Here is a 12007-nt window from a genome sequence, read left to right on the forward strand (position 1 = left end):
AAGCTGACGAAGAGAGCTGTGACAAGACAAAATTAAAACAAACACTAAAAAAGGCATAATCTCACATACGTGCTACAGAGGAGCCGTGACTCCCTCCTGACCTTTGAGGTCAAATTTGACAGCGTTCCACCCCTTCCGATTTTGGAAAATATTGTATATGTTTAAAAGGGATCACTTCTGATTGTAAATCAGTTCAAAATATTTTTGCAATTTGTGGTGGTTGACAGAGTAGACAAAAAAGTATGGCGAACAACTTCTTTACTTCGATGGAACTGTTGTTACTGTTAATCCTTCACCTCCCATGAAGTCTGTACCATTTTCATTATTCAGTCTTGCTTGAGAACGGTAAAATGATCTACACCGAAACGTCGCTCTTACAGTGTATAAAAAAGAAGTTGTTACAAGAAGTCCGTTGTCTATTTTGTCATCCGTCAACTTCTAAGAAATGCCAATCAAACAATTGTGGCGGGTGCCTTGTTAATTTGAATGGAGTATTTGGCCCTTTGAAATGATACAACTCTATTTCTTGACAATAAAAAAGTTAGGAATTTGAAAATAGTTTAGGGCCATTTATTACAGGGATTGGGGTCATGGAAAAATGTTACATGTAATTTTTGTAAAAAAAATATTTTATGTACTTTTAAAAATAAAATTAGGGTGGTGGGGGGCAGCCAAATATGATATAGCCCTATAACCAAGATCACACACACCCGCCCGCACGCCCGTACGCCCGCCCGCACGCACGCACGCACGCACACACACACGCACACCTCTTTAATAAATGACCAATCCCTTTTAAAATTACGAGACGTTAAAAAAAACCACCTTATTTTGCTGTCACATGGAGACATTTTTCGTTACCTCATAATTAAACAGATGGTACCTCGTCCTGACATGGTGTATGTTTTCTTGAGAGAAACCGCATTTTTGAAGTGAGGTAACACTGTGAGAAATTATTGAGAATATAAGACAACGTACTCGCCTCGTACACTTATTAAATTAACGAAAGATCTTATTAACTTGCTTTGCCGCACTGACGTGACGTCCTTTTGTTTGAAAGAATTTAGAGAAAGGTTTTGTCGTTTTCATGAAGTTTACCTTATTATCTTATCAATTAACATGTGTGTTCTCTTTTTGTGGAATCAAATTTTTACAATTATTTGAATACAGGAAAATACACGAATCATGGAGCTATTGTGAGATGATGTCAAGATATGAAAATACTATGGTCTTTCAGGTAAAATTCCACTGCCTACAAATGAAAAAATACCTGAACGATTGATTGCAATGATTTCTCCCACGGGGTCAAAGGCAAAAGGTTATGAAAAGGAATCCTGTTCTGCAGCCCAGAACAAGAGGTACATATTCCTCGGGAGCGTCAGTTTCACGGATGAACGGGTAAGATTGTACTACTCGCCTGACACCCACATCGTGTCTTGCCCTTCTGAACACAGTGTGGTATTGACATTCTTCCCCCTTTCAAATATATATGTGTCAATCTTGTGTGGGTTTTGACATAGTGATGCACTGATGTATGAAGAAGATGCAGATGTTGATTTTCATTTGTTGCTGGTATTTGGAAATATTTGGGTATTTTAAGCACCTCGACTATATGATATTGTTTATAAACATATCATTACAATAAACACTCGAGAATATCCAGTGCCCACAAACAAAGACACAAACGTTATGACATGTCAATAATTTATGCGACTAGACTAGGTTACGCTAAGCATTTCGTTTCTGGTCCAATTTATATACATTATATAGGCATTGCTGCATTTAACATTGCGCATAGACAATACATCCTATTGACTAGTTTAACGTGTATTTAGGTTTTATTGTGGACACTGCAACGTGCACTATCTATCTGCCGGACTGACTGCCTTCCAACGCGAACTCGATAATGCCGCATGCAGTTTTAACGTAATCAATGGATTGAGGGTCTCAACGATACCGCTTATTGATTGTTTTCCCTGGCTCATTGAAATATATTATATTATATGTTCCACGGATTAAATGTTGCGATGTATATCAATAAATATCAGGAAAAAAACGGACGTAGAGATATTTAGCGGTCTTTGTTTCTATAGCTAGTGTGGGATTCATATTTACAGAGTTGAAAACGGCAGAGGTATATGCTTGTGGAGCCCCACTGGCCGGAGCGGTTCCTGTCCCTATTCGTTATAACGCCGATGACCTAAGCTTTTACCATTAAGTCTCATGTTTGAAATGTATAGGGGTTACGATGTCGCCATGCCCGGATCTCCTGGTATGTCAGCGATTACATATTGTCGGTCAGTCATATCATGTCTGCATATCATTTCCGGAGTGGGAGAGATATGACTGATCGAGTGGGATAGTTCGCCATCATCATCATCATCATCATCAGCTTCATCATCATCTTCATCATCATCATCATTGTTTTTGTATCCAAATCAAATATATCAACTACCATATCGATCAGATTGTCAATACTCTGCAGTTTTACTAATTAATACTGTGACTGAGTGTATAGGTATATAGGTTAAAAACACATCTTAATTATGATGCTGCGTAAAAATATTCCTCTTTTCTCTAAAGTGATTATTTTATTGAAAACAGAAGTGATGAGAGAAGGAACTTTCCCCCACAAATAATCAACAAACACAACTAGGCACACATTGAACTATAATACAATGTCAGTTAATACAATGATCACAGTGTCCTCGTCATGTTCTACGTGCGAAATTGTATATTTTTTTATCGATGGAAATATAAATGACGCGCAAGATTTAAAAGCACCTATTTCCTTGTTTAGCCTTTTACTTATCAAAATATTTCTCACAATTAAACCTGCATCGATTGTTAGGCAAAGATACGTTACCCAAACTCCATGGAAAGATGGAAACCCAAACGGCGAAATCGTAATCCTATTTCTTTAATATGTCCCCTTTCCATGTACTTAATATGCGATATAATTACTACAGAATTAATGGCCAAATTCGGTTAATACATGTAAAATAAAAAGCTCTTACACTTATTTTTTTTACAATTATGCTACTGAAATTGCATATACAACTACAACTACTGTAACTACTACTATTGCTGTTGCTGCTGCTACTACTATTACTACTACTACTGCTACTACTACTACTACTACTACTACTACCGGTCTCCTCCGTGGCCTTGTTGCTACAGCGTCTGCCTAGAGAGCGGAAGGGTCCGGTGTTCGATCCCCGGTCGCGCCTTACCAAAAGACGTTACAAGATCGTAATTGTTGTTATCCTGCCTGGTGCATTCACGTCGATATATATACGTGAAATATTCTTGAACGCACCGTTAAACTTCATCTCACTCCACTACTTTTGTTTCTACTCCCACTACGATACAACCACAGTAAACACAAACTCGCAATGACCGTTCCCCAACGACTACACATACTATATATGCATGTCACATCTGCCCCTACTCTGAATGTATACGCGGTGTCATGTATTTCAGCTATGGTGCGTGGGCGTGGCTCTACCTGGTTTCTGGTGGGCGTGGCTGGGTTGCTGGTGGGCTTGAGTTACATTCTCTACACGCCTGTCCCCGACGGCGTCTCACAGCCGTGGAAACTTCAGATATTCATGGCGTCAGTCAAACTTGCAGGAGTCGTGGTAAGTGTGACGTAATACCGACTGGTTGGAAAATATTATTCAACCATGACTTGAGAAAAAAAATCTGATTGTCCGTTTCAAAAACCAAATCGCCGTCGATACTAATATTGACCTCCACATGGCCTCGTTCTTTTTCTAGTGTTACTACATTTTCGACATCTCCTTTGACTACAAGGCCCTTGAACCTGAAACTTTGCATGAAAGATCCTAGCTATGATGTCTTTAAAACATGCACTCAAAATTCCGGCAGTCTATACCCGGCGAGGGACGCCAGAAATGAGTTTTGCATATTTTAGCCATCTTGGGATCGAACAGGACCTTCGGCATGACGAGCAAAGGCTTTAACCACAAGGCTACCCCACAACACGCAGTTTGCAGATATGTTGTCCAAACTGAACGTATACATTTGTCCACTTATGCATGGATGAAAGCATTTCGAATGTGAAATCGGGTCTGGTTTTCAGGGCAAAACTCTTTGGTCGGCATTCAACTTTTCAGCGTATCCTAATGGTTCAAAAGATGATCTGCCGCATTACGATTGGCCTAGATCAACACGGTAGACCCCCTCGAATGTTAAAACCCTGTAAAAACGGAGTGGTACCTTCAAAAACATTTAACAAAATTAAGCCCTCATTTGATCAGAACCTTATTAAACCGGACAGTACGTACCGACATCAGTTCCGGTTTTTGTGATAACAAAACGACAAAGACTTTTGAACCAATCTCATTAAAATTAGATCTTAGTTCTCGCTGCCGCTAAACAAAGATCTGAGGACATCCCATTACGGGTCACGTCAGACCGACCTTTTGCGAACTCTGACCGACTAATGGAATTACTGACAAGAAGTCGACATTAGCCAATCAGAAGGCAGCTTTTTCATGCTTTACGGAACTAATTTCAAATTGGCGACTACGCTTCGAAACATATTTGACAAATTCTCGCTTACAAATTTGAAACCTGAACAGAAGAACATTCTCGAATGGCTAATATATCTAGATTGTATAGATTCAGTCGTTAAGCCCGTAACTATCGTTCAGAATACCCCCTTTTAAAGTTTTCGAGGTTGCATGATTAGAAATCAAATTCCGACTGTCACTTTCATGATCTGGTAAGCGACGCTCTGATTGGTTGGATGAAAGGTCGTTCTGACGTGACCCCTAATGGGATGTCCTCAGATCTTTCTTTAGCGGTAGCGAGAACTAAGATCTGATTTTAATGAGATTGACGTGTGCACCGTTTATTGCCCCGAGGAAGGTCACGGATTAAAGAGGTTTAACTGTATGTTTCCCCTGCCAGAGTGAGATCGGGCACCTGCTGGGATGTGGGAGCAGGAACAACATGACACGAATGATCTTTGAGAAACTCGTGGGAACAGGAGTGGTTTCCAAATCTGACCCGGAACTATACGTGAGTAGTGCGCTGAAAGTGAGTGAGTATGGTTTTACGCCGCCTTTAGCAATATTCCGGCAATATTACGGCGGGGGAAACCAGAAATGGACTTCACACATTGTACCCATGTAGGGAATCGAACCCGGGTCCTCGGCGTGTCGAGCGAACGCTTAACCCACTAGGCTACCCGTTGCCCCTTGTGCCTGAAAGAGGCGCATAGGTTGTGTGGTCATCACTGACTTTTATCTATATGAAAATATAAAGTATAACCGACTGTGTGTAATTCTCTCCACGGTTTACAGTTAAAAAAAACAACTGAACACGATATCCTTAGGATGTTGTTTGAAAACTGTATAAAGAAATGTGCAGTCGCCTGTTTCCTTCAGAAACATCTGATATCATGTTAGGCTCCCTTTAATGTCGACCCCTTGATAATATCGCTGACTGATAACGATCACATTTTCATCAAGGACAACGCATCATAAAACATAATAATTTTCGCCATTCAAGTGTGTATGCACTTACACAGCAACCTCTTTTCAGTGACAACCTAAATAGCTATCCAACTGTGGAGTTCATTGTGTATCGTAAGTAACCGCTAAGCTGAATATAAAGGCATCTCTTTCTCTACAATCTAGGTGACTGACGAACTATTTGACGGGGTAGCAGTGCGAATCTACTACCCTCGGGCAGCGAAGAAGCCCCTCCCATGCCTCGTCTACTACCACGGTGGGGGCTTCGTCTGGATGAGCGTCAACTCCTACGACGGCGTGGCGGCAGTGTATGCTAAAGGAGCTAAAGTAGCAGTTGTCTCAGTGGAGTAAGTTATTGGATCAATTAGTGAGTAGTTTGGTCTGACGCCGCTTTTAACAGTATTCCAGTTATATCACGCCGTGTCACGCAGTTGTCTCAGTGGAGTTGATGCTCATGATATCAATCACTGGATTGTCTGGTCCAGACTCGATTATTTACAGACCGCCGTCATATAGCTGGAATATTGCTGAGTGCGGCGTTAAGCAACAAACCAACCAACCAAATCAGTGGAGTAAGTTGTTGGATCCATTAGTGAGTAGTTTGGTCTGACGCCGCTTTTAACAGTATTCCAGTTATATCACGCCGTGTCATCTTAATATGGGAGGAAAGCTCCGAAATGATGCAGGCATCAGACGTTTACCACTTTGGTGAAACCTACGAGCACGGGTATGGTGCTGACAAACCTAGAAACTTAATCAGGGCAAATCTGGGATTCAAACCCACGATCATAATATTCTTTCATGCAAAAGGTTTGCACCTTTGCACAGCAAATTGTGGCGGCTGTATAAGATGGCTGGGACACCAGAGCCCCATTGGTCTAATTCGGGTTCATGCCAGAACATTTATTTATTCTCGATGGAAGGTGGATAGTTTCCGTTGCTAGGCAGCAGCAGTGAACTGATTGATCATAATGACCAGGGCCAACTTGCACAAAGCGATCTTAGCGCTAAGATGATCGTAACTCCCATACTTCAGCATAGGCTTACAATAGTCTTAGCACTAAGATCGCTCTGTGCAAGTGGGCCCAGGGTACCGTTGTACAAAACAACATTAGCGCTACGACTGTCGTAAGTCAGTGTCAAGGTTGGTTACGATCCCCTTTGCTCTGAGATCGGCACCCAGTAGGTGCCGGTGAAATAATAGATCCAATGCATCAATATATATGGACCGACTTCTGGAAGAATAGTTAACGTGGTTTGTTTGGGGTGGGGGTGGGAAAGGATTGGTCTTAGCACTGTATCATATTTTGCAGATCCCTCCATTCCGCCCCTCTCCCCACTGCCATTGGCACTTTTGTTTCCTAGTTTAAGATGGAGGTAAATCTAAGCATGTACGCCCCTTGTGACCCCCGTTAGGACCCCCTTTGGGAATTCATGTTTGTCGTTCATGCCGACTATACAAAGCGGGGACTTGTGGTCAAAGCGTCTGCTCGTTATGCTGAAGGCCCATGTTCGATTCCCCACTTGAGTACAATCTGTGGAGGCAATTTCTGGTAAAAACGCTGTGATATTGCTGGAATATTAGTAAAAGCGGCGCAAAACCATATTTACTCACTATACAAAGTAGATGTTTCAAGGTTTGTCAGCACCATACCCGTGCTCGTGGGTTTCACAGAAGTGGTAAACGTTTGAGACCTGCATCACTTCGGGCTTTCCTCCCACATTAAGCTGACACGCCGTGATATAACTGGAATACTGTTAAGAGCGGCGTTAAACCCAACTCACACACTCACTCACTCTCTTCTGTTCGATAAGCATACGACTGAGGCGCGGTTAAACACGGCATGAAACATGGCTGTGAATTCTCAAACATATAGTGAACGTTTCAAGTCAACCTCATTGTACATATCTACTTGTGTTTAACATTCAGTTATGTGACATAGTAGCACGATTTGACATCATCTTTTGGCTGTAGGTACCGCCTTGCCCCTGAATATCCATACCCTATACCGTTTGAAGACTGTAGAAGGGCCACCATGTTTCTACTGAAGAACGCTGATGACTTCGATATTGACCCCACAAGGATAGCAATCGGAGGTACATTCCAATCTCGTGTAGACAATGTAAACGACTGGTTATGAGACTACGTTTTATATCTACCTTACAGTATTTTGTAACTCTTGTCAAAAGCTCTGTGTTCTCTTGAAATTGAACCGAAACTATCATGAGAACTGAAGAAAAGACAGATTAAGTATTTTATCTAACTTGAATAAAATTACGGATGAATTCACCTTCTTGATCGTAGAACATAATCGGCTTTTAGAAGTTATTATGTAGAATAGTAATTCCTTATTAATCTATATTTTTAGAAGTATAAAGCTTTAATTATTGATGAAACATGTACACTTCTTAGCTTAACAAATGTTATATTTGGCATAACACTTTCTCAGAAAAGTACAGATTCTCGTACTTTTGGGGTTGAGGCCCGCCCGGGATTAGAACCCACACTGTCACAAAGTCAACGAGTAACTCACTCAACCACCGAGGCCACCGAGGCTTCAAGGCTGAGTGGGTTAGATCGCTGACTTTGTGTGCTGGCGATTAGGGGCCTCACTCTGGCAGTGTGGGTTCGAATCCCGACCGGGACTCAACCCCAAAAGTACGAGAAACTGTACTTTACAGAGAAAGTGTTGCCCCAAAAATATTACATTTGACCACTTTCTAAATGGAATTGTGCGTTCACTTCTTAGCTTGTCAATATTTATCCACCATGCTGTTAGCAAACAATTGTACTGTAAAACAGTCTATCACAACATAGACTATATTATAGTATATGGTCTCTGATCACAGCCACTTGTCGCTGATGACTTGTATAATGTATAATGACCTAAGGTCAGTATTCTGAAAAAAATACAATGATTGATATACGTTCTTGTTTTTTCCAGGGGATAGTTCCGGCGGTAACATAGCAGCTGCTTTGGCCATCAAGTTCAGGGACGACCAGGTACTCCCGCGCATCAGGCGACAGATTCTCATATATCCCATGTTGCAGTTCTGCGACGCTCGACTTCCGGTTCACGTGGAGCAGAGAGAATTCAGTCCTTTCTACGCCCAACAGATGGCGTTTATATTTGGCATGTATGTCAACTTGACCATTGATCAGTTGTCTCTAATGGCAACTGGAAATTTTTCAACTAAATCTTTGAGAGAGAAATGCAGGAGATGCGTCGATTACAAATTATTACCACATAACCTGGTGCCCCATGATTACAAACGACGTGACGTCATAGCACCAGCAGACAATCCGTATGCTCAGGACATTGAAAAGCTTGTCTCGGACCCCAAAATAGCTCCCCTTATGACTGAGAATTTGTCCGAGCTTCCGCCGGCTTTTATCTTAACAGTGAAAGTCGATGGTCTTCGTGACGAAGGAATAATTTATGCAAAGAGACTGGAGCAAGCAGGTGTTCACGTGAAATGGATGCATTTACCAGACACTTTTCATGGAGTGCTGAGTTTCTACCGAGGAGTATTTGGTTTTGATGCTGCTCAACGAGGCCAAAGGTACATCATAGAATACTTATCTGAAAATATGTAATTTGTTTGATGCGTATTTAGCGCTAGAAAGTGGCACAATCTCACTTAAATCAGATGTTTTGCTCCAATACGATACCTCTCTGCGTGACGATCTAAGGACACCTCCCGTGGAGGTTGCAATTTGTAGGTGAACTTTCTAATTAGCCATACAACATCGAGGCTTCTAAGTTCTCGGAAGGGGTTATCGAAGCATTCATACAAGCAAATCTGATTTCTGAACCTCGAAAACGAATATAATCAGGGAGTTCCGAATGCAAAACAAGGCCGCGCTGTCATATGCTTGTTGACTTTTACACCTTGTTTCTGAGCGCCATGGCCACTAAACCAAAAGGGATGTACTTAGGAGTGTATATTTGTGTTCTGTGGCGGTTTTCCTTTGCTGAGGTCGAAATTTCACATTCGAAGCGGTAAGGTAGTGAAGTCGGATAGTTTCAGAAAGCTGACATCTGATTGGCTGAGGAAAGTGTGCTTTGGGTTCACCTGACGCGACATTCTGTGGAAGTGTCGTCAGATATTCACGCAAGGGGGTATTTCACATGAGACTGGAGAGTGGCCAATCTGGTACTCATGACACGTTGGTGGTTGGTTCTGAATCAGTCGTCGACTCTTTGATAATTAGGAACGACTGACTCGTGGTTGTACATACAATAATTGACTTAGCTCATGGTAACAAGCGTATCATGACCACTCCGATTAATAATACTAGGGGTACAGTCCTCCGCCATCTGATGGCCGTCTTCGGTCTAGGCCTTTACTTTGTGTAAGGTGCCCAGGGTGAAAGTGTAGTGAAGGTAATCATTAACTAGACTGACAAGACCAAAAAACTGTAGTTGGCGGATAAACAAAGTGCTGTACGAACGACTTGAATGAACTCGCTATCTTTGCAAGCAAATTGACCAATGTCTCCTATGATCTCAGAACACTTTGAGGGACAGTGACAAAATGTATAGATGACCTTCAAATGCACATGCGACAGCATGAATTTGGTGTGATAAGTATGTAATTGGCACTTTTCAATAATGAACAACGGGAAGAACTAGTGATTACTAGAATATGGGCGCTGTATTGTTCATGTAATATGTCAAACAGATGTTTCAAGAAACACGACCAACCTGTACACAGATATAATACGTTTCCCTTATGCCCGAGTTTCCAAATAATATTGACACGGCATTCGACAAAAATATTATTTTCTTGCCTTGGATTGTTTTAAAAATATGATTATCAGTATTATATGTTAGCAGTGTTCCCGAAGAATAGAGATATAGGAATGGATGCTCAACCTGTGTATATACTGTTCTGAAAACCATCGGATCCCATTCAACAGTCATAGACTATGTTAGTTTTCTCTCAAACCTGGACATATGCTCGGTACGAAAGCTAGCATAAAACTGGATTTGGGGACATACCATTTGATATTCGGGGAGTGGGGCGGGTGGGTTTGTATTTTCCTTGGAGTTTTTTTGGAGACTAGATATTTTAACAGCTACAGCTGCAAAACCAGATATGTGTTTAATTAGAGCTGTATATATATATTTTTAAAAAACACACTTTGCAACAATACATTTTTGTGGGAAACAACTTTACTTATAATCATCAATCTGAAACATAATTATTTTTTTTAATGAATTGTCGGGTACAATTTTTTTCCCGATAAAATCCCCCCCCCCCCCCCCCCCCCCTAACTGAGAGAGTGTTTTTTTTATAATTATAGATATCGAGCAGATTTGGCTGGGGGTTTAAATAATTAACGCTGCACCTCCGATATGTTTCCGTTGTCCGATTCCAGATCAGGGAATATTTCCCAGCCCCTCATGTTTCAATGGGGGCTCGGATTAGGCTCTGTGACTGCGTGTCATCGTACTCCGATTGTGTCGATCTTTGCCCATACTTTCAGTCACTTGTCTTAAGGCCGCGGGCAAGTGTATCAACAGCCAGCCGTGACATAGCTGGAGTATCGCTGACTGCGGCGTTAAACACCGCCCACTCACCCATTGAATAAACACTTAAGGTTTGACGCAACAAATCGTAATGGCGACACTATTCCCAGTCACCAAGGTAATATATGTACATAGCGCTCCTAGTCAGTTCACACATGGTTTTATTGTATAGTCAGATATAGCCTTGCTCCAAGGCTGTACTGAAAGATAAGTGCATGGATGCGTAGTAATTCTGTCCCCCCAATAGGCAAGTCTAGATATGTGAACAGTACAGGACTCCAGTCTCTTTTAGGGACAACTTGTTCTTATTATTTACATATCTGGAAATTATGATTTAAACTTATAATTATTGCCTTGTATTATTGCCTGGTGCAAGTCTAAGTCGGATATATCCCTTGTTAACTTCAGGCGTGTTGGTATAGCTGTATGTAGCCCCTGTTCGAATAGACAAAGTACGACATCGAACAACAGCAGCCCCCACCGCGTGCAATTGTCACTTAACATTACAGGGTGAGGGTCAAACTGACAAATATACGCCACAGCTAGGTTAATACATCTGGACTAAATAGTTTTCTTTCTTACCTTGACTTGTAATATCCGTTGAGGTCATACATGTTTGTTCACACCGATGAAAGAGACTTGAAGATGTAAACGTTTTCGGAGAAGGATTTAGAATGTCAGAATTTCGATCACAAATTGTCATCAACGAAGTTAGTTTTGTGTTAACGATTTACCGTAACGCCGTCCCGCTAAGTTACCAGTCATCTGTAGACTATACATCCCTCTCTCTGCTTCAAGGAGAAGTCCGTTGGGCTCGCCAGAAACCTATGATTGTGGGTTCGAATCCCGGTTTGCCCTGATTATCTTTTTAGGTTTGTCGGCACCAAATCCGTTCCCGTGGATGTCACCAAAGGGGTAAACCTGCATTATTTCGGACACCCCTCCCATATTAAGCTGACACGCCGT

At 41.6% G+C, this 12007-nt stretch overlaps 1 protein-coding gene across 1 annotated transcript; it reads left to right on the forward strand.

Annotated features, from left to right (window-relative positions):
* The first annotated feature begins 1321 nt into the window (after positions 1-1321).
* Positions 1322-9722, forward strand: LOC139448170 (neutral cholesterol ester hydrolase 1-like). Its single transcript, XM_071229690.1, has 6 exons — positions 1322-1398; positions 3484-3641; positions 4939-5049; positions 5670-5851; positions 7480-7601; positions 8450-9722. The coding sequence occupies exons 2-6, from the start codon at positions 3486-3488 to the stop codon at positions 9100-9102; spliced, it is 1224 nt and encodes a 407-aa protein (XP_071085791.1). The 5' UTR covers positions 1322-1398; positions 3484-3485; the 3' UTR covers positions 9103-9722.
* Positions 9723-12007: the final 2285 nt, after the last annotated feature.

Source organism: Haliotis cracherodii, unplaced genomic scaffold (genome assembly GCF_022045235.1).
Source record: "Haliotis cracherodii isolate W230 unplaced genomic scaffold, xgHalCrac1.p SCAF_7, whole genome shotgun sequence".
In the NCBI taxonomy this organism is placed as follows: domain Eukaryota; kingdom Metazoa; phylum Mollusca; class Gastropoda; order Lepetellida; family Haliotidae; genus Haliotis; species Haliotis cracherodii.